Here is a 21488-nt window from a genome sequence, read left to right on the forward strand (position 1 = left end):
TGTGAGTTACAGTGCTACAGGCCCCGCGTTCAATGTTAAAGAATCAACAGTATAGGCTAAGTGAGATGGCTTTACACAGAAACACACATAAAAGAAAGTTCTGTGTGAATTGACTAAAAAAAAAATATTGTGACCAGAGGCTGTGAGGAACCTAGTCTTGCATTTCCCCTAGGAGCAATGGTTCGGTATTTGCTAATTCGCTGTTAGCAGAGAATTCAGAGAGCAGAGCTATCGAGAATAATGTGAATCACCTGTATTGGGGGGAGATGGAGTTTATGGCAGAACTGGTTAATTCGACTGAAAGCTGATATGTGAAAACATCTTCTACATCACACAATTTCTTAGCCGAGAAACAGCTAAGAACCCCAAGTGGATATGCAGAAAGACAAACAGCTAACCAAATGAGAAACGTTTCTCAGATCAAAGGGTCCAGGAACGAGAGGGCTTGTGCCTTTTTCAGCATGAGGACACAGGAGGCCTTTGACACGGTGTGGAACGGGGGAAGGGGGGGCGCTTCTCTTGATATGTGAAAACCAGACTGACAGCCTGAACTTGAAGTAATAAAACACTACTGTGGTTTCCCATGCACAGAACGCTTCACTGAACACCTAATTTAGAATCACACAATTATGTTTGTTTAACGCCAATTAATTATTAAACATGTTTATTGAGGTCTGACAGCCATATAAGAGAGTCATCTTTTATATGCCCGATGCCTGTTAAGCTTCAATAAATATGTTAACAATCATTTGGTGTTTAATATGCATACAATATTGCCTATTAAATTGCAGGGCTGGACTGCTTGAAACATTTATTTTTAAAAAGTGAGGCCCCACACTGGTAATAGCTGGATGAATTAGTTGGTCAAACTCAAGTGCAACCAGCTGAAGGGGCCCAAGGAGGGGGTTGTGGTAGGGATGCGGCAGGAAGAGTTCTCCTGCCTTCCAGGGCGACAGCCTCGCAGGCTCTGCAGTCTGTCTTGGTTGGGGTCTGGGTCCTGGCTCCACAGTCTGCTGGTTGTGCAACTGTGCACAGGCCTGACCTTCCCTGAGCTGCAGTATCTTCCACTGAAGCAGTAACAGTATAGCTTCAGGGGGCGGGGGTGGGGGGTGCAGGGAGGCTTGCTATGAGCATGAACTGAGGAGTGGAGTTGCTTTAAGTAAGCATTTAACTCAAGGGTTCAAATATCCATGCTTGGCAGAGAGGTGCAGGAAGGTAAAAAGAGGGGAGAGAGCCACGGAGAAGAGAGGATGAAGCGAGCAAGATTTTTTAAGTTGGGTCACTACGCACCCCTGCTTTCAGGGTCCTGGACAGAGGGGTGTGGGACAGTGGCTGCTAATACCTTAAGACACAATCACATTGTTCATATTTATCCATACCACCCGGTTCGGGAACCTAAATGCCACACGCCCTGAGCTTTATGGACAATTTAAGGGACCATCACGGGGAACGGTGGTGAGACACGTTTTTGTCTCTCAAGTGCTGACTTCAGGACCTAATCCTAAGAGAGGAAGGGATTTTTCTGCAATGCTTAGCACAGCCCCCGGAACACAAAAAGTGTGCACCGTCAGCTGCGAACACGATTGTTGTTATGGACTGTCATCATTGTCATCCTCCACGTGAGCGTCCCCATATATACACCCGCTGGGGAGGTCCAGTCTTCCTTCCAAGCTGGAGGAAGCAGAGCTCCAGAGCCAACCTTATCTGTAGACCACAGGCAATGATGTTGATGTCCCACCTTGGAAATGGCTATGAAGCAACTGCTCGGGGCACTTAATTCCCCCAAACGGGGCCATCAAAACTCCACGGCCAGCCTCCCTGCGCCAGCCAGAGAAATGCATGCGAGGCGCATGCATGCCACCAATAGATGTATTCATTTGCTGATTTAGATGGAAATAAACGTTTATGAATGAATTATGGGTGTGAGTCGTCAGCTTATGGCTGAGGAGCAGCTGCAGCTGGGATGTGGCGGCGGGACGCGTCCACAAAACCACGTGGCCAAATGGCTCTTGGGTGCCCCTCCCCCACCCCATGGATGGAGTCCGACCCCTCTGTGGAGGCCCTGTTCAAACTCTGGTCCTCCTTGGGGGCCCCCAGTCGGAATGACTCACTCCCTTCCACGATCTCTTCTCAGGCTTCACCCCTCGGCCCTCCACATCCTCTCCTCATCCGGTCTTCGCTTGCCTGAACTCCTCTTCCCCTGTCGACAGTGACAGGTAGCCAGGGGCAGGACCAGCTGCTATTCGCAGGTGTTACCTGTGTTCAGATCCCGATGCTGCTCGTCTTCGTCATGCCACCTTGGCAAGTCATCTAACCTTGTTGGGCCCCAGGTGACATCTGTTTATCTGAAAATGGGGATTGTCTTCATCCATCCAGCCTGCTGAAACGGACTGCCACAGACTGATGGCTTCTAAACAACAAGTCTTTATTTCTCGCAGTTCTAGAGGCTGGGAGTCCTAGATCGAGGTGCTGAGAGGATGTGGTGTCTGCTTCCTGCTTTAGAGATGGCCATCGGCTTGCTGTGTCCTCATGTAGTGGAGGAGAGGACAGAGATGCCGGGGCCTCTTTTATAGGACACCCGTTCCATTCATGAGAGCGCCCCCTCCTGACCCAATCGCTTCGCAAAAGCCCCACCTCCTGCTACCATCCCATTGGAGGTTAGGATCTCAACATACAAATTTGTGGGGGGACACAAATATTCAGTCTCTAAACAGTCCACCCCTGGCGCCCTAAAATTCATGTTCTTCTCACATACGTAACATATTCATTCCATCTCGACAGCCCCCAAAGTCTTAAGTCCAAAGCCTCACTGAAATAGCATCCAAATCAGATACAGGTGAGACTCCAGTATGATTCGTCCTGAGGGAAACCCCTCCAAGCTGTGAGCCTGCGAAACCAGACGATCTGTGTTCCTCCACAATATAAAGGCGGGACAGGCAGAGGATAGACATTCCCATTCCAAAAGGGAGAAACAGGAAAGAAGAAAGGGCTGACGGGTCCTAGGGAAGTCCAAAACTGAGCAGAACAAACTGTTAAACCTTAAGGCTCAAGAATCATCCTCCCTGGCTCGATGTTCTGCCTTTGGACCCACTAGGGGTGGCAACCTCACCCCCATGACTTGGTAGGACAACCCCACGGTGGCTCTCTGCTGGCCCTGCAGGTCCAGGTGGCCCCATCTTTTGTAACCAGGCTGCTGTGACCCCAGGCCCATGCACACCATGCAGACTGGGTGATCTCAGATTTGCCTTCATGTCCATTCTTTCATTGTCTTTAAGAACCACCCCTGGCTTCTGTCTGAGCTGGCTGGTCAGTACTTATCTGCTTGTCAGATGGTCACCTGGCCATCCCCTTGCTGGTCTCATTTGTTCTGCACTACAGATAGGCTGAGGACTGTCCAAATCTTTACGTTCTGGGGCCTTTTTGCTTAACAATCCCATCTTCAAATCATTTCTCTCTTGTATTTTATAAGCAATCAGGAGAAACCAAGCCATTTCTCAACACTCTACTTAGAGATCTCCTCAGCTAAATATCAAATTTTGCTGGTCACAAGTTCTACCCTCCATAAAACAATGGACTCAAACACAATTCAGCCAAGTTCTTGACTACTGCATAACAAGGACGGCCCTCCCCCTAGTTTCTAATACATCCCCAGTTCTTTATGGGGCCTCATCCATGGCCTTCACTGTCCATATTTCTACCAACATCCTCTTCAGGATTACTTCGGTATTCTCCAAGAAGATGTAGGCTTTCTTTGCAACTCTCCTCTTTTCTTCCTGAGCCCTCACCAAAATCGCCCTTGATGGTCCATTCACAGCAATGTAGGCTTTATCTAGCACACACCTCCAAACTCTCCCAGCCCTACCCATTATCCAGTTCCAAATCCTCTTCCACATTTGTTATTTGTTCTAGCAGCATCCCAGTTCTCAGGACCAACTCCTGCCTTAGTCTGTTTGGGCTGCTATAACAGGACACTGTAGACTGGGTGGCTTCTGATCAACAGAAATGCATTTCTCCTAGTTGTGGAAGCGAGGAAATCCAAGCTCAAGGCACTGGCAGATTTCATCTCTGGTGAGTGCCTGCCTCCTCATTCACAGACAACCATCTTGCTGTATCCACACTTGGCAGAAGAGGCAGAAGAGCTCTCTGTGGTCTCTTTTATGAGGACACTAATCCCATTCATGAGGGCTATGCTGTCATGACCTGATCACCTCCCTAAGGCCCACCGATCATTGGGGGTTAGGTGTCAACATACGAATTTTGGGGGGACACCTTCAGTTTGTAGTAAGGATAAATGCTATTTTGTAGACAGGACAGCTACATACGGCTGCCCATCCTGTGCACTGCATAATGCCAGACTGGGGGGGGGGGGTGGTCTCTATCCTCACGAAGCGCAGCTACAATGCAATGATCACTGTTGATGTAACTTTCCAAAGAGCTTTAAAAGTGCAATCCCCAGTTACAGTTGGTATAGTTATCATTCTTAGGCAGAGACTCTATTTGTCAGGGTCACTAGGAGGATCAGATGAAAGATTTGCTAACAGGAAGTGGATGCTAGCCCTCCCTCACCCCCAGTTCTTGTGTATTGCTGCAAAGAGCCCACCTAGGGCGAGGTCAGCATCAAAAGGCATTTATTACACATTCATCTGGCATAGTGCCATGCCTGCCAACTTAATAAACAAGGCCCTGCCTATCTTTACTTTTCCTGTTGGTTTTCTCCATATGCTCTCCAACTGCCCTCTGACCTTTTGAAATACCCTTGGTAAAATTGGACATAATTGCTTAAAAAGGCTCCAGTGGGCAACTCTATTGTGTAGACCAGAGTCCAAATTCCTAGACCTATAGGACAATCCAGTTCTAGCTTTAAACAAAAGAATTTATCACTAAAAAAAAAAAAGGCCAAACAAACAAACAAACAAACAAAATACAGTTGTTTTCACTGTCTTCCTCCGAAGGCTCTGGAGATCATCACGCACACTCATTAGTGGGTATATCAATGTCTCCAGAGTAACCAGCACCCAATTTGAGCCAAACAATGTGCTAGAAGCTTTTCCGACACATCGTATCTTCAGTGGCTTTTCACTGCATTGGAACAAATGCCAGAGTTTTTAGTCAGGTTGATGAGGCACAACATGAGGACGTGAGCTGCTCCCCACCTGCCTCCTGACTCCATCTCCAGCCACTTGCCTTTTCTCTGTTCTCTAGCCTGGCTGGCTGTCAATGCCTTAAACATAAATGCTTGTGCTTGCCCCCGGGGCCTTTGCACATCCTCTTGGTCTATCCAGAACCCACCTCCTTCCTGTCTTCAGGTCTCAGATCCAATGTCACCTCCTCTGTGAAGGCTTCCCTGGATACCATGATGAGAGCACTTCACCCCGAAGTGGCTCTCCCTCATACCACCCGACCCCACTGTCTTCATCATACTTACCAGAAATGATCTCATCCGTCTCTCGTGCCCTCCCTACCGTCAGCTCCACCACAAGGAACATCCCTTATCAAGTGCCCTGGAATCCCTGGTACCCACAGTGGTGTCTGGCTAAGCGGAGGGGTCCTTAAATGCTTCTTAAACATAGAAGGGGTCTCATTTGATGCTTCCTATGATTCCAGGAGGCAGACACTGTCATGTCCTCTACAGGAGAGACCCCCCCCCACACACCCCACAGAAGGCTGACACAGGCTCTGAAGTCAAGACTCTTGCCCTGAGTCCACGCTGAGTTCAGTGAGCCACAGCGCCCCCTCTCTGAAGGTTGCAATCTCTTACCACTTAAAGTGAACACACATGTGGGTCTTCCCACACCCCAAGCCCTGGCCTCAGTGCTTACACACATGAACCCGGTTAAGTCCAACAAGGCACCTGTGAGGCACTGTTGTATCTCCATTTTCTGATGAGGTAAAGTAACCTGCCCACATCACAAACCCGGTAGATGGCAGGGCTGGGAGGTCCACCCTGGCAGTCTAGGGTCCTGGAGTTGATGCTCTGCCGCCTCTCTCCATAACTACGACAGCTACCACACAGCGTTCCCCCAGTGGAGCGTGTTCTGTGTCAAGTGCTTTGTACAACTTTTCATATTTAATTCTCATAAAGGGTGCACTGGCCTCCCTGTCATGCCTTTATCATCCCAAGCTTGTCCCTGCCTCAGGGCTGTGCACTTTATCCCTCCGTTACTGACCACCTCCCGCTACACATCCTTCAGGTTTCTTGGCAAAGGGCATGTGAGCAGATAAGCCTTCCCCGACCACCCAATATAAATAGTGTCCCCATTATGCCCTGGCTGCACCCCAATGTACTCTAAGTCATGTTTTCACTTAGCATTAAACACCCTCCGAAATATTATACTGTATTTCATCAAATATAAAACTCCAAGGGCGCTTGGGTAGCTCAGTCAGTTGAGCATCTGCCTCTTGATTTCGGCTCAGGTCATGATCTTGGGGTCATGGGATCGAGCCCCACGTCGGGCTCTGTGCTCAGTGTGGAGTCTGCGTGGGATTCTCTCTCTCTGCCGCTTCCCCTGCTCACGCTTTCTCTCTCTAAAATAAATTTAAAAAAATCTTAAACAAAAAAAAACTCCCCTCCACTTTAAGACCCACCATTATATACCTCTAAAAAGAATAAAAATTGTCCATCGTTAACAACACGATACCACTGATTATTTTTTATCAGAGATATTCAAATGTGAAAACCTGCATCTCAGAATCTGTGAAATAGAATATATTTATTTGTTTAGTTGATTACTGTTCATCTATCCCTACTAGAATGGAAGCTCCATGAAAGCAGGGATTCAGTGTTTACTGCCCCATCCATAGAGCATATAGTTGGGTTCTCAATAAAGCTCTGTTGAAATGATTTGCACTGAACCATGCTCTATAAGGCAAATACAACTGTTATCTCCGTTGTACCAAAGATGAGAACAACTGTGACCCAGAGAAGTCAAGCAACTGGCCCAAGATCACACAGGAAGCCCCTGAATTACCTTCAGCCAGTTCAGTACACATTAACCTCAGAGCCACAGTCTTTATAGGGCCCCACCAAGCATTTGTAAGGTGCTTCAATGTCTTTGTACTTGAGTGTGATTTGGATATGGTGTACTGTAAAAGGAGTCTTGCGCGGCTATCTCCCAGAACCTGCTCTCTATGAATCACTAAACTCTACCTCTGAAACTAATAATACACTAGATGTTAATTAAATTGATTTTAAATTAAAAAAAGAGTAAATATTACTTAAGAAAAGTAAAAAATGAAAAGTAACTACAATGCCTGGTCTATGGGATGGGTGTCCAAAACTAATGATCTCATGGGCCACTCAAGCTATGTGCTCATAGAAGGCAAGACAGGCTCCAATATGGTCTCTGAGACCCAATGTGTCTAATTCATCTGACAGTAAGACATTAGGGAATACTGCTCTACTCTGGCTGCTTGCTGAACTAACTGAGCGTTGTCTATGGTTCACAATCAAGATCCCAGTTAGAATAAGATATGCTGGGGCTCAAGCAGGCGAAGGGCCCTTATCACTCATTTTAATTCTTTGTAATTAATTTCTATAATGCCCCAAGGTAAGAGCTTTTCATTAGAGTGCTCTCTTCATTTGGGTTTCCTACAGACTGGGACATCTCTCCTTTCCTTTGAAGCATAAAGAGGAACAGTTTGCAAAGAGCTTTCTGATACCTCATCCTGGACCATTACAAACAGCCGCAGCTGAGCACTCTTTTCTTTAAAAAAAAAAAAAAAAAACTTTAGTCACCTGCATACTCATTAGTCTGTCTTTATCGGCTAGTGGCTTGACTTAATTGGTTTGCTCTCTGAAACCATCCAAAAGTCCCACGTCAATAGAGGTATGTTCACAGAAGAGCTCTATCGTTTTATGGTGCCAATGCCAGATAAAACAGAGGTGCTTAAAGACCATCAGCTGGTGTAACATAAAGCTCATTATTAAGGGCAAAACCCCGTGTTTATGCAATATCGCAAATAGCTACATTTAAGTTGGCCCAGTGGGGGCCCAGGAAATGTGGACATGGGACACTGGTAGGAGCCACTGTCCACCTGAACTTCCTTGCTTTTGAATACCTTGTGTTGCATTATTGTTCTTCTGGGATAAAGTGCCATAATCTGTCACATGGAGAAAAACAAAAGCAAATGGACGAGAAAACCCAGTTCTGGCTGTCTCAATGGGAACATGAGTTCCTGTTCCTGACATACTCTATTAGGTACTTATTCTACAAGGGGCACACAAAATGCAAGGAAGCTTCCAGGAGCTCTGCACCAAAGCAAGCATTCTTGGTGCTGGCAAAGTCTGGGGTGGTTATAAGGAGTGCTGAGTCTGGGGATCCATCTTCCAGAGGCCAGGCTTCTCGCTACAATTTCTGTCTCTATCGGGACAGTTGGAACTGTTCCAGCTCACTGGAAACAGTTGATCAACAGGAAGGAAGACCTGAGCTTCCTGGTAAAATACTTGCACAAGAGAATTCCAAAGCCAATCTGGCCCCAGGTCATGCTAAGATACTAGCAATATTTACCCTTCATGGAACGCTTACTCGGTGCCAGGCACTACGCTATGCCCTTTACAAACACTGAGTATTACACACACACACCTGATCATTAAATCTCCTTGTCCTGCTTTCTTTTCTTCTCAGCACTAACCCCTGTCTGATGATCTTATGTATTTTATTTTCTTATGTCTCCCGAACTAGAGTTCTTATGTTTCCCCAACTAGAATATAAGCTCAATGAGAATGGGTACCTTGTCTTTGTTATTCCTTGGTGTATCCACAGCTCCTAGAACATTAAGCAGTATGTGGCAAGACCCCAACTATGTGTGGATGTATAAATGATAAAACCTGACAACAATTCTATGTGAGGTATGATTGTTTCCATTTTCAAGATAAGGAAGCTGAGGCCCAGAGAGAAAACTGACCTGCTCAAGGCCATAAAACAACCACTGGCAGAGCTAGACTATAAATCTGGGTCTAACAATTTCCAAAGTTGGACCTCTTGGCCTATATTTCTCTACACCACTTGACATTGCCAAGGCTGGAAGCTGGCATTTCCTGGAGTGCCAGTCTTTCCAACTCCCAGCTCAGTGCCTTCATGTCAGTGGCCTCATGATTTGTTATAAAAATCAGCAAAGTGCTGTCAGCCAGCCTTCCTCTTTTGGAGAGCTGGTCTACCAGCTCATCTCTGGCTATCTGATCCAAATGTGTTCTGCTAGTTTTGTTGATTGACTCTTACTAATCCTTAAATTCTCAGAGAACCCCTTCTTCCTCCTGGTCCTCTTTCCCTAAATCCACTCTTTTAAATCCCCAGAAGAGGAGCAAGCAGTCCTCTTGGACGGGAAGGAAAGCTGCAATTCTCCTGGTGGGCTCTTTTTTAGACTTAAGGCCCCAACATTGTCTGGGTCTTTCCACCTAATGGGTCCTTACTCCTCACAGACTGACACCCGGAGAGCCCAGGGCAATCTACCACCCATGAAAAGCTCTTCCCAGGGTGATTTGTGGAGATGTGAGTCCTCCCTTTCCTGCGTGCCTCCTCTTTCCTCATTAACCTTTCAGAACTATAATTATCAAGGAAACGGAGGGTGTCTGGTAAGTTTCCCTTCTCAGGCCACTCTTCTAGCTTGGACTGGGGGTTTGTGTCCACCCAAGAGCTCCAAGAAATTCTTGGGCACAGTTCAAAGAGATGGCAGGTGGTGTTTGATCATGGGACCCCCACCCTATCACAGAACCCCCCCCACCCTCGCAACCCCATAGGACGACTAAGCTGCTTGTAAGCCAGGGTGGCAACAAATCTTTCAAGAGGCTGTTTGAAAAATGCTTTATGGCACGTAGGGTTATAAGGCTCTAGCTGAACAAATGGAAAAATTAGTCTACCTTAAAATATCCAAGGCAAGTAATTTCCTATCACCTTGTTTCTTAAATGTACTTAACATCTAGAATCTGGGCTTCCCAAAATATGGATAAGGGTCATGAGTTAAAATGGCAACTTGGATATAAAAATCTCCTGCTTTAACAGCCGCTCATAAAATGATGCCATCGGCCCTTCTGTTTGGAATGGGGTGGGTTGGGCGGGGGTAGTCAGGAGTCCAACAACAGCAGTTACTAAGTGTTCTTGAATTTCACAGGCCTGAGGTAGCCTATGAGCAGGGCTTTTACCCTGAGTCCACCAAGGCTCAGCCTCAGACACTCTGCTCTCTCCACAAGGGCTTCCCAAGGCCTCATACTGGGGGTTTGCTTTGGTTTTGCTTTTTCTTACATGGAAGTTTGCTTTTCTAGCTCCTTTCTCCAAATTTCGAAACTACTTCTCGGCCTGTGAATGGAGTTACTGGTGACAACCACAGCTTCTTTTCTCAGTCTGCTTATTTTCTTGTATTCTTTGCCCTTTTTGTTCTCCTCTTCCTCTTTCTTGAATCTTTTTGCTCTTCTTTTCCTTCTCTTCATTCATTCAGTTTATTCATTCACTCATTCATTTACTCCATTCCATTCCTTCAATAAAGATTTATTAAGTAATGTTTATGTACCAGGAACTAAGAGTGCTAATTCCTAGCAAAAAAGCGGTATACCAGTCAGGAATTTTGCCTGCAAAGAGCTTACTCTTTGGGGGCAAGGGTGCCATAAAGTGTAAGCAGAGGGGAAAGAGCAGAGCATTGTGGGCATGCACAGGACCTGCCCTAAGAGTTGAAGAAGGCTACATTTGACCTAAGACCAGATGAGCAGGAGTTGGAGAGAGAAGTAAACGGGAAAAGTATCCCAGACAGAGCCAACAGCAGGTGCAAAGGCCCTGAGGCACAAGGCAGTAGAGCTCCACGAAAGGGCTGAAATTAGTGCTGTGGCACTGAAGCATGAGGTGACTAGTGGCAAGAGACATGGCTAGAGAAATCAGTAAGGGGCCAGATACTGGAGGGCCTAGCCCACCATGGCAAGGAGGTTAGGATGGATTTGGAAGGTGTTAGAAGTGTTGGAGCAGCGAGTGACATAATGAATAAAAGAAAAAAAATGAAGGGTTAAGCCATTCTTCACCACACATCAAGGGAACAGTGGCCTCTGAGTTTCCCAAGATGCCTGGTGTCATTATCAAATGAGTAAGCTGGCCCTAATGTTGACGACCGGGGGCGGGGGTGGGGGCAGGGTGGCTATGACTCACAGGGATCTGGAAGTAAATCAGCCCTATAACCACAGACGCACACGAGAATAACTGGATTCTCGGGGGCTCACTGCAGTTGGTCTCTTTTGAGGAGGCGAGGCTGGATACTGAGATGCGGTGTCTGCTGAACATTATAACATCTTCCCCGTACCTTTTGGCGGGCGAATTACTTCACAGACCATGAATATGAGTCACTAAATTCTAAACCTTGGGCAAGAAAACAAAGTTTGATAAATGTGTCCAGCTATTGGAGTAAAGACCCAGAGCACAAACAAATCAAGAAGTTCAGACTGTGCCAACACACAAGGAGCCCCAGACCTGTGCTTAGTGCGGCACACGCATACACACACACACACACACACTCAGTCCTGCACACACTCACACATGCATACACACACACTCACATACACACACGCCCTCCCTTTCTCTCCTTGAAATATCCGTTGCAAACGATTCCTAATATACCCCATGTCCAAAAGATGACAAAATTAAAAGTGACCAAAAGATGAGGTAGAGTACATTTTGGAAAGTTGGGGAGGGGGTAGCTCATTTAAGAGGGGGAAAAAAAAGAAATAAGAAAAAAAAATCAGTCAATCAAGAACCATGAATCCAAAAATCACATCTTCTTCAAAATGTTCTAGTATTCTGTGGATTTATTATATCTCCAAAATTCCTGTAGTATTTTTTATGGGTTTAAAGGAAACTACTACACACATCTCATTTTATTCTCTAGAAAACCTTGAGGAAGTGACTAAGAAGGTCTGGCCTTTAATTATGGACCAAACACCTAGGATACAGAACTTAAAATCCTTGTAATGGTGCATAAAACCACACCAGAGGCCTGATTAGCTTGTCCAGTGTTAATTAGAACCCTTCTTAGGCATTCTCTCCCACTGCCTACTTCATGACCCGAAACAGTCAAGCCTAATTTTTCAAATATATGTTAAATCCAAGAGGCTTAAAAAAATATATAAAGGCAGATTAAGTGGAGAAGAGGCTACGAGGGAAGATCTCGCAGTTGGTCCTCAGACTGAGCCTCTCAAACCAGCAGTAGCAGAAAATCCTCTCTGATCTTTTGTTATGGAAGACTTCTCTGGATAACCCAGACTCTTGTGTGCATTTTTTAAAGAGCCAGCATCTTTCAAAATGGCACCCTCCAATAACCAACAACTCCCAGAAACAGTGAACGTCACCATCATTTGTCAAGAAAATTTGGTAACATTTAAAAGACGTTTCCCAAGAAAGGACCTCCTCCCTGCCATGGAGTTTTCTTGAGTCAAACTCCAATGGCCATTTCTGTCAGGAAAGCTGCCTCTGGTGAGGAGTTGAAAATGAATCTATTGTGGCAAAACAGAAAATTTTTTGGTGGGGGGGGACAGAATTAAACTTTGATAGTTTTTCTTCCTTTTCTCAATTGTACTTTTGTTCATAGCTTCAGCTGGGAGAGAGAGCACACATTTAGTTTAGAGTTTATGAGTTCATATTTTATAATTAACGTTGCCAACAGGGGAGTTTGATTAATACCACGCAGTGGATTTTGAGCAATGTTCCATACAAATTGCCAAATTTAGCAATAAAATAAATTGGTTATGTGAACATAATTAGTGGGATGACTACTTAAAATTCAAAACCGAATGTGAATAATTCCAAATCATCTGAGCCACAAATCCATTATTTGTAGAGAAGGGGGAAAGTATAGCATTTTGGGTTTTATTTTGCCCTCAACCTCAAAGTTATTCACCACCCAGCTGAACATAATGAAACTCCCGCAATGGGTTGTGGCAATATTTTAGAACAACCCAGAAGCATGCACATACGCGTGCGCGCACACACAAAGGGAATGTCATAAAGGTAAGAAATGCTAAACTGTGAATTTTCATTGCGAATGTAAAAATCTATAACAAATTTTTCAGCAAATGCGGCATTACATTTTTCTGATGTGCTGTACCTAAACTTCTAAGCGCACAATTACACAGCAGAGCTTTTTCCCTTTAAATATTCACAGTACCTTATTGTCGCCCTGGACTTCTGCAAGCCTTTGCTGAAGTTCTTTAATTTCTTCTCCCAGATGTTTATTTCGGTCCTGAGAATCTCTCAGTAGTTGTGCAAGATTAGCCTGGAAATGTCAACATATTAGGGAATACAATCAGAAACACAGGAGCGGATAAATGTGGGGCTTTGTTAGGCTTTCCGAGGCTGGCGTCCAGGCCGAGTGGAGCCACGCAAAGCGCATTAGATCAATGCATACGTGAGCGTGGCAAGTGTGCAAATCACACCATGATAACTGCATGGAGGGGAACAGTGCTGACTGTGAACCTCAGCACGGGGATGCTCTTTGTTTCCAGAAGGGCTCACAGACAAGTAACGGAGGCATCAGTTGTGTTTGACTTTTTAGAAAACTAATGTTAGGCTCACAGACAAGTAACGGAGGCATCAGTTGTGTTTGACTTTTTAGAAAACTAATGTTAAGGGTTCCGCACTAAAAATCTTACAAGTGGATGTAGAGTTCAGTTCTAAAATTTGAGCCAAGAATACAGGAAAAAGCTTCATTTCCTCGTTTAGTTTTCTTCCCCTTCAAATGGAACTGGTTTAGTGAGCTTTGCTTTGCTACCTCAATGCCCAGAATTTCAATCACGAGATGAGGCAGCCAGAGAGGGGATGAGGAATGAGCCACCACTTCAGAAATCAGGGTCCAGAGGTAATCCAACAGTCTCCTAGGCTGGTTTTTTTCACCTCCTCATTCCCTGCTCTGGTCCCCCGGTATCAGGACCATTCACCCGCTGGTCCTGGCTTCACGACATCATCGCTTCTGTAGGGGGTGCCTCCTGCTCGACCCAGGTCCCTCCGGCCCATGTGGACCACTCTCCATGCACCAGCCTCCCCCTCTCAAGCCAGCTGCACCTCCCGCCATCACAGCCCCCTTTCCCAGAGCATGTGAGCACCTCTTACCACGCTCCCACCCCTTTCACAGGTGCCCTGAGCCCGGAAACGCGGTCACGTGGCTGCTTGTCATACAGCCCTATTTGTATTTTGCTAGCTGCCACTTGCTCTGGGTCTTGCCTTGCTAGTTGCCTTCTACTCTAACCTTAGCGAGAAGACTGAAAGCTACAGAAAGGCAGCGCTTCTTTTCTCTCCTTCCTCGGCATGTGTATCTGTTGCTCCAGGAAGGGCTCGTGTTCCCGCAAATGTTTTAAAGACTCATGATGAATAAATGAAGGAAGGAAGGAGGGAGAGAAGCAAGCAAGCCATGAGAATATGGCCTTTGGGGAACCATTTGGAAATAGTTGTACAGGGGATTTTTAAGATTATCTTGAAGATTCCTTTCATGTTATAGCCGAAGAAACCCAAGTCCAGAGGCATTAGGGGACTAGTCTAAGTGCAGTGGCCAAATCTCCAAAGACCTCAATGCTCATACTTTTGGGGGCACTCCTTGGCTGGCTCAGTCAGTACATTCAACTCTTCATCTCAGGGTCATGAGTTCAAGCCACACATGGGGCGTGCAGCCTATTTAAAAAAAAATAAAGAATTTTTTTAATGCTAATACTTTTGGGAATACTCAATGATGTCAGGTACTAAAAAAAGAACGAAGGTGAAAGAATAAAAAATTTAAACCTTGGCTTGGCTCATCCCCGACTCTGCACTCTGTCTCATCTCCCATATCCCATCTGTTGGGGTATCAGGTTGTCTCTAGCCTCAGGTTCTTCCCTACTCCAGTTCAGCTCCCCCCAAGTTTACTTTCTCGCTGTTCCCCAAGCATACCAAGCATCCTCCCATCCCGGTGCTGTTGTTCTATACTCTCTCATGGGAATGCTCTCCCTCCAGAATACCTCTTGGCTCCCTCTCCCTCTTACCTTCTTCAGGCCTTTGTGCAAAAGCCACAGTCTCAACAGGGCCCACCTGGACCACTCGAGCTAACACTACAACCTGCTCACCTCCACCCTGATCTTCCAAGCCCCTTCCCAATTTTTTTTTCTTTTGTAGCCCATGCCACCTTTTAAGATACCATGTAATTTATTTCATGGCCTACTGCTTATTACTTATTTCCTGCCTCCCTCTCTCTACAAAAATAGAAGTTCCATGAAGGGCAAAGAACTTTGTTCTCTCTATGGATCTGCCCCAAGCACCTAGTAGATGCTCCATAAATATTTTCTAAATGAGAGACAATATGCTGAGTCTGGAGGTTATGGTCTCAGCCTAGGGAAGAATATGGAATATTAACAATATGTACCAACACTGAAGCCAGTGCTGGGCACAGAGTCTTGTGTGGGAACCTGACCCATCCCCACTGGCTGGATTTAACCAAGCCCCGTATTACTCAACAATGCAATCTAATTTTCAACCTCGTATGTGCAAGGTTCATATTTTAGAATAGTTGTATTCTGATTTTCCCAGATTTCTGTTCTTATCAGATAAAATTTGGTGAAGGATGCAGAAAATTAATTCCCATCTTACACTTAAAAAAGGAAATCAGATCAATTAAGCTGGATCCCAGTTCTGCCACTTACAGGGCTGGGTGACCATGGGTGAATTCCTCAACCTCCTGAGTGTCCCCATCCATAAATGTGGCTAACCACATGTACCTCGTGTGGTGATGTGATACCCAAACTGAATAATGAATGAACATAGGACACCTACCACAGTGCTTGGTATACAGTAGGTGCTGGTTTAAGGGTTGGTTAGCTCCTCTTGACTGTGTCCTTCCAGTGGCCCCAACTCAACCACTCAGCGAACAGCTGGGTAGACATGGCCAAATGCCTCCTTGGACACAATTGGCTCTTTAGTGATCCTGCCCCTTCACTGTTCCTTACTCATCTGTTCGCTTATACAACAAATGTTTATTGAGCACCTACCATGTTCCAGGCACTGTTTTAGACTCTGGAGATACAGCAGTGAGCAATACAGACAAAATGCCTTGCCCTTGTAAACTCACATTTGAATAGATGATATTACATTAGTTACATTATGTTGCCATAAAATATAGAATGACCCAGTGGTTGGATGATGAGAAAAATGAAGTGGGCAAAGGGAACAGAGTGTGTCCAAGGAAAGGACCACATTTAAACCAAGATTTAAAAAAGCAGAGAGAGCCAGCATGAGCCTTGTGGATGGGAGGGGGGCAAGTTCCAGATAGGGGAAAAGGCACCCAGCTTCCCTCGCTGCCTCTCCCATCACATCACACAATTCCCGATTTCCATTCTGGAGAGCAGTTCAAGGACACAAGAGCAGGCCGACCCCAGGGACCGAAGTGCAGTGATAATTCAACTCTTGTCTTCGCTTTCCCAGTTCCTCCCCTCCATCTGCAGCTCTCCTTCCTTAGCACATGGTAGCCCAAGTGGGCTGCCTCTGCTTTCTCTCCACGGAACCCCAGAACATTTCCCAGACATTGGCTCAGCAAGCATAATCCCTCCTTCACAGACCAGAGGGACTGGCCCCACGGAGGGGCGGGGAAGCAGCAGTTCAGCACCCCTCTGCAGGAGACACAGACAAATTCTGCTTCACGGCACCTGCCTCTTCCTAACCAGTGGAAGGGGTGCTCAGGAACAAACGCTTGTAAGAGTGACAGTGAAGGGGATCAAGAGCACGCTTGTCGTGACCAGCGCGGAGTACTGTATAGAGTTGTGGAATCATTACTATACACTGAAACTAATATAACACTGCATGTAAACTATACTGGAATTAAAATTAAAATTTTAAAAACAGTACCAGTGGAAACTTAATAGAAGACACCCCTCCCCGAAATACCTGCAATGTCCTTAGTCTTTCCTTTTTGTTTTTTGGCTGTTTTTAAGATTTTATTTATTTATTTGAGAGAGAGAGAGAGCACGAGCAGGGAGAGAGGGAGGGAGAAGCAGGCTCCCGGCTGAGCAGGGAGCCTGACGCGGGGCTTGCTCCCAGGACCCCAGGATCATGATTTGAGCCGAAGGCAGACGCTTAACCGACTGAGCCACCCAGGAACCCCAATCTTTCCTCTTTGAATCAACAGTGGCTTGAGCCCCTCAGGTAGTGGGAAGACCTGATGTTCACTCACCAGCCTCAAGTAGTAGCTAAATAAGTACAACTTGATCTGTCAGTGGGGAAGGGCTGGTTTTCTACATCCCACCCAGCACAGAGTAGAACTTTTGTAAAATACAATAAAAATCAATTTCTAGAAAAATGAATTTGGGCGCCTGGGTGGCTCAGTCGGTTAAGCATCTGCCTTTGGCTCGGGTCATGATCCCAGGGTCCTGGCATCGAGTCCCATGTTGGGTTCCCTGCTCAGCAAGGAGTCTGCTTCTCATTCTCCCTCTCTTCTGCGTTCTCTCTCTCTCTCTCTCAGTAAATAAATACAATCTTTAAAAAAATGAATTTAAAGTGACATCAGGATAAAAACCCCAAGTGTTTGGTAGAGTCAACAGACATAAAATCATGCTGTCAAATTGCCACAGATGTTTCTGAACACTTCCTCAATTTCTGTGTTTATCATGGACCAGAAGCCAGTAGCCTGCCCCCCCAGCATGGTCCTTGAGCCTTGCTTTGAAAAGCACCAAGCTCAACGGGCTCCCAGGTACTTGGCTATTAGCACAGGGCAGGTACCCGGTATACACATCAAAGGTTCCAGTGCTACGTGAAGCAGAGGACAGAGCTGCTCCAGAAAACAACGATTTCTGGAGCCAGTGATGTGACTGCCAACCATTATTTACTCGGCAGCTGGCTGAAAAGAATTCTACCAAAATAAAGCCAGGCATTTGTATACTAGCCGCAGAATGGTGGTCAATTAGGAGCACAGAGCCTCCACGCTGGGCTCTAGGAAATCTACCCCGGCTTTGAAACTGACCCCCGCGGTAGGGTCGGGTGGGGGAGGCACCCTGCTTCAAAGCCGGTGGCTGTAATTTCACATTTCCCAGGCTGGGTTACTTGTCAACACCCATTTCTTTTCTATTCAGTCTTTTCAGTCCTTCTGCCTCCTCAACTCCAAAACAACTTCAGGAACTGGAAAATGACTGCTCTGATAGGGCACCTAATTCCTTGACATATACCTTAAAGAGGGGGGGAAAAAAAAGAAAAAAAGAAAAGAAAGAAAAGTAGTCCATTTCGAAGCACTCAAAGTAGAGGAGAAAAGTTCACACGATTCTTTTGACCAAAAATAACACCCATGACTCACACACGCTCACTCTAACAATCCATCAAGCTAACGCGTGGCACCTGCTTATAATTTATCAGCTATGCAGAGTGTTTTGTCTCCGTGTTATTGAGAAGGACTCTGTGACCATCAGTTGGCTAGAGCAGCACTATGTAAAGGAAATGTCAAAGAAAAAGTGGCAGACCGCCTAACCCTGGGAAGGCTTTTGCAGGGAAGGAAAACCAAACTGAGAGATCTTTCCTCTAAATCTCTGGGGCAGGAGGTAGCACAAACAGCAAACCGTAAAAAGGTTTAGAAAGAAGCCTCTTTTAAATATTCAGATCTAGCCGGGGCCAACGTGAAAGGATGCCATTTTAGCTCTGTTAACAGGGGAATGAATACAGTGGCGTTTATCATAGGACCCATATACCGCACTGACTCTTTCCAGCTGCAAGTTCACTAACATCGTGATGGGGAAGAGAGGTGAGCGAGACGGGATGGGAACGTGGCTGGGACATCCAGGGCTGAAAGGGTTCAGACACACGTCGAGGAACAACGCAATCCCCAATTACCAGTGATGTCTGCAGAGGCATGCTGCCGGACCAGCCCTTGGTGTGGGCACCATGCGGGCCCCAGCAATTCTCTCTGCACAAAGATGAAGGCCACACATCCTGACAGTTACTGTGGAGACAAAGATCTGGAGGGTGAGAGAGCAGTGGGGCTGTCACCCCAACCTTTCCTCCTTTTAGGGGCAGACTTTCTCACTAAAGGCAGGTAGTCACGTCGGCCCGGAGAGCCGTTCTTCCAACTTTCTTCCAGGCCCACTGCATCCTAGAAAAGGGGTTTGGGCTTCAAGGGTTGATCAGGTATGGGAAAGTGACTAGGAAATGCTCAAGGAAATTAATGGAAGCTAAGGGGTATTTTAGTAAGCCTTGTTTATGCAGACTTCTTGGGGTGCCCCGAGTGGCTCCCTGGGGATGGGTTGCTTTCTTCTTCCTGGTATGGGAGAGGGCGGGACACCTTCACAAAGGGAAACTTACTCCCTGTTTTTAGGCACAAGTGGGGAGGAGGGAAGGGAACTCTTTGTATCTGTTGATTCTCAATTGCCTGCCGCTCAAAATATCCTTATGGCAAAGTGGAATATTTTGGAGTGGCAGATCCTGATCCCCTTCATGTCCATCTTTACTTTTCCTACTTCAGGGAGAAAAATGGTATATCGTGGATCATTTTCTCCCCATCTGAAGGATTCAGGGCTGTTTCTTGGCTCTAGCTCTTACCTCTACCACTGGGTTTTGATTCCCTTTTAAGTGCCATTAAATATGTCAGAACAGTTTACATTCTAGATGCAATACACTTTTTAAACTTATAAGAAGTGATGACAGGGAGACTAAAAAAAATAAATGATATATCACATTTGGCAGTGACAATCATCACTGTTAAGGACTCTTGTTTTCATTTGTTTTTTAAGATTTTTTTTTTAATTTTTATTTATTTGAGAGAGAGCAAGAGTGAGCAAGATCACAGAGGGAGCGAGAGGGAAGCAGGCTCCCCGCGGAGCAGGGAGCCCGACGTGGGGCTCAGTCCAGGACCCCGGGATCATGACCCAAGCTGAAGGCAGACGCTTAACCGACTGAGCCACCCAGGCGCCCCAGGACTCTTGTTTTCAGTGATCAAGTAATCAACATTGGCTCACAAGGAAGGGGTTTCAGGACACTAGCGATAAGAAACAGCCCTGAATCCTTCAGATGGGGAGAAAATGATCCACGATATACCATTTTTCTCCCTGAAGTAGGAAAAGTAAAGACGGACATGAAGGGGATCAGGATCTGCCACTCCAAAATATTCCACTTTGCCATAAGGATATTTTGAGCGGCAGGCAATTGAGAATCAACAGATACAAAGAGTTCCCTTCCCTCCTCCCCATTTGTGCCTAAAAACAGGGTGTGAGTTTCCCTTTGTGAAGGTGTCCCGCCCTCTCCCATACCAGGAAGAAGAAAGCAACCCATCACCGGACAGCCACTCGGGGCACCCCAAGAAGTCTGCATAAACAAGGCTTACTAAAATACTTACTTACTTAGCTTCCATTAATTTCCTTGAACATTTCCTAGTCACTTTCCCATACCTGATCAACCCCTGAAGCCCAAACCCCTTTTCTTTTATTAAAACGGTACATAAGCCCCCGAGCCAACCACTTCTTGGAGTTTCAGTTCTTCTGTGAACTCCCATACACATAAAATAGCCATAAAATTGTATGCTTTTCCTTCTGTCTTTTGTTAAACTGGCAGGCCCCTGTTGACTGAACCTAAGAGTATAGAGTGAAACAACAACAACAACACGAAATAAAAGAAAGAGATGAAAAGTTTAAGATTCACCTTCCATCCTTGCGCTAGCCCAGATACCAGGAAGAGTAGAAAAAGGGGCGGGCCACATATTTCCACCTGAGTCCTTAAATAATTCAGACCAGCAACCAGGGGGCGGGGGCAACACTCCAGGGACGATCCCTCGTGTCATCCTGAACCTCTGTAATTTATTCGATACATATCGTTGCAGTAACCTAGCCACGGAAAAGTCAGTCTACATCACAATGTAAAAATGATGTGTACCAGAAAGTCCTGTAACTTCTCAATTTGCTGACATAAGACATCAAACGTGGGAGGGAAAAAAGGTAAATAAGAGACAGAGAGACAGGTAAAACCTTGACCTACATACTTCCTCAAGAACAGTAAGGAAAAGAGAGGGTGAGGGGGCAAGAGACAGAGATCAGACTTAGAAACTATGCTGCTGGACGAGGTGCTAAAAAGTTTGATGGTGTGTTGGGGCACCTGGGTGGCTCAGTTGGTTAAGCGTCTGCCTTTAGTTCCGTCGTGATCCCAGGGTCCTGGGCTGGGACTGAGCAGGGAGTCTGCTTCTCCCTCTTCCTCTGCCCCTCCCCACTGCTTGTGCGCGCGCTCTCTCTCTCTCTCTCTCACATACATGCTCTCTATTGCTCTCTGTCTCTCTCTCAAATAAGTAAATAAAATCTTTAAAAAAATTGATGCTGTGGACTCCTTGAAGCCATACCTTCGATAGGGCAAAGTACTAGATTATATAAGAATATATTTTAAAAAATATTTGATGAGACAACAAGTATACTTGAACAGAGTGATTGATAGCAGATTTAATTGCAATTTCGACTCCGCTGCTTTGGTCTATGGCGACTCCCATGTTAATAGTAATAGACGGAGACTTGCTTTGCTGAGCAAGGGCCCCCTATTTATAGCAAC

At 45.9% G+C, this 21488-nt stretch overlaps 1 protein-coding gene across 1 annotated transcript in view; it reads right to left on the reverse strand.

The window, feature by feature from the left end:
• CCDC149 (coiled-coil domain containing 149) overlaps positions 1-21488 on the reverse strand; it is a 101486-nt gene that overhangs the window by 36543 nt on the left and 43455 nt on the right. Inside the window, 1 exon segment of the mRNA XM_027597576.2 lies at positions 13135-13242. Within this exon segment, the coding sequence (XP_027453377.2) occupies positions 13135-13242 (108 nt within the window).

The sequence above is a fragment of the Zalophus californianus genome, chromosome 2, assembly GCF_009762305.2.
Source record: "Zalophus californianus isolate mZalCal1 chromosome 2, mZalCal1.pri.v2, whole genome shotgun sequence".
Lineage (NCBI taxonomy): Eukaryota > Metazoa > Chordata > Mammalia > Carnivora > Otariidae > Zalophus > Zalophus californianus.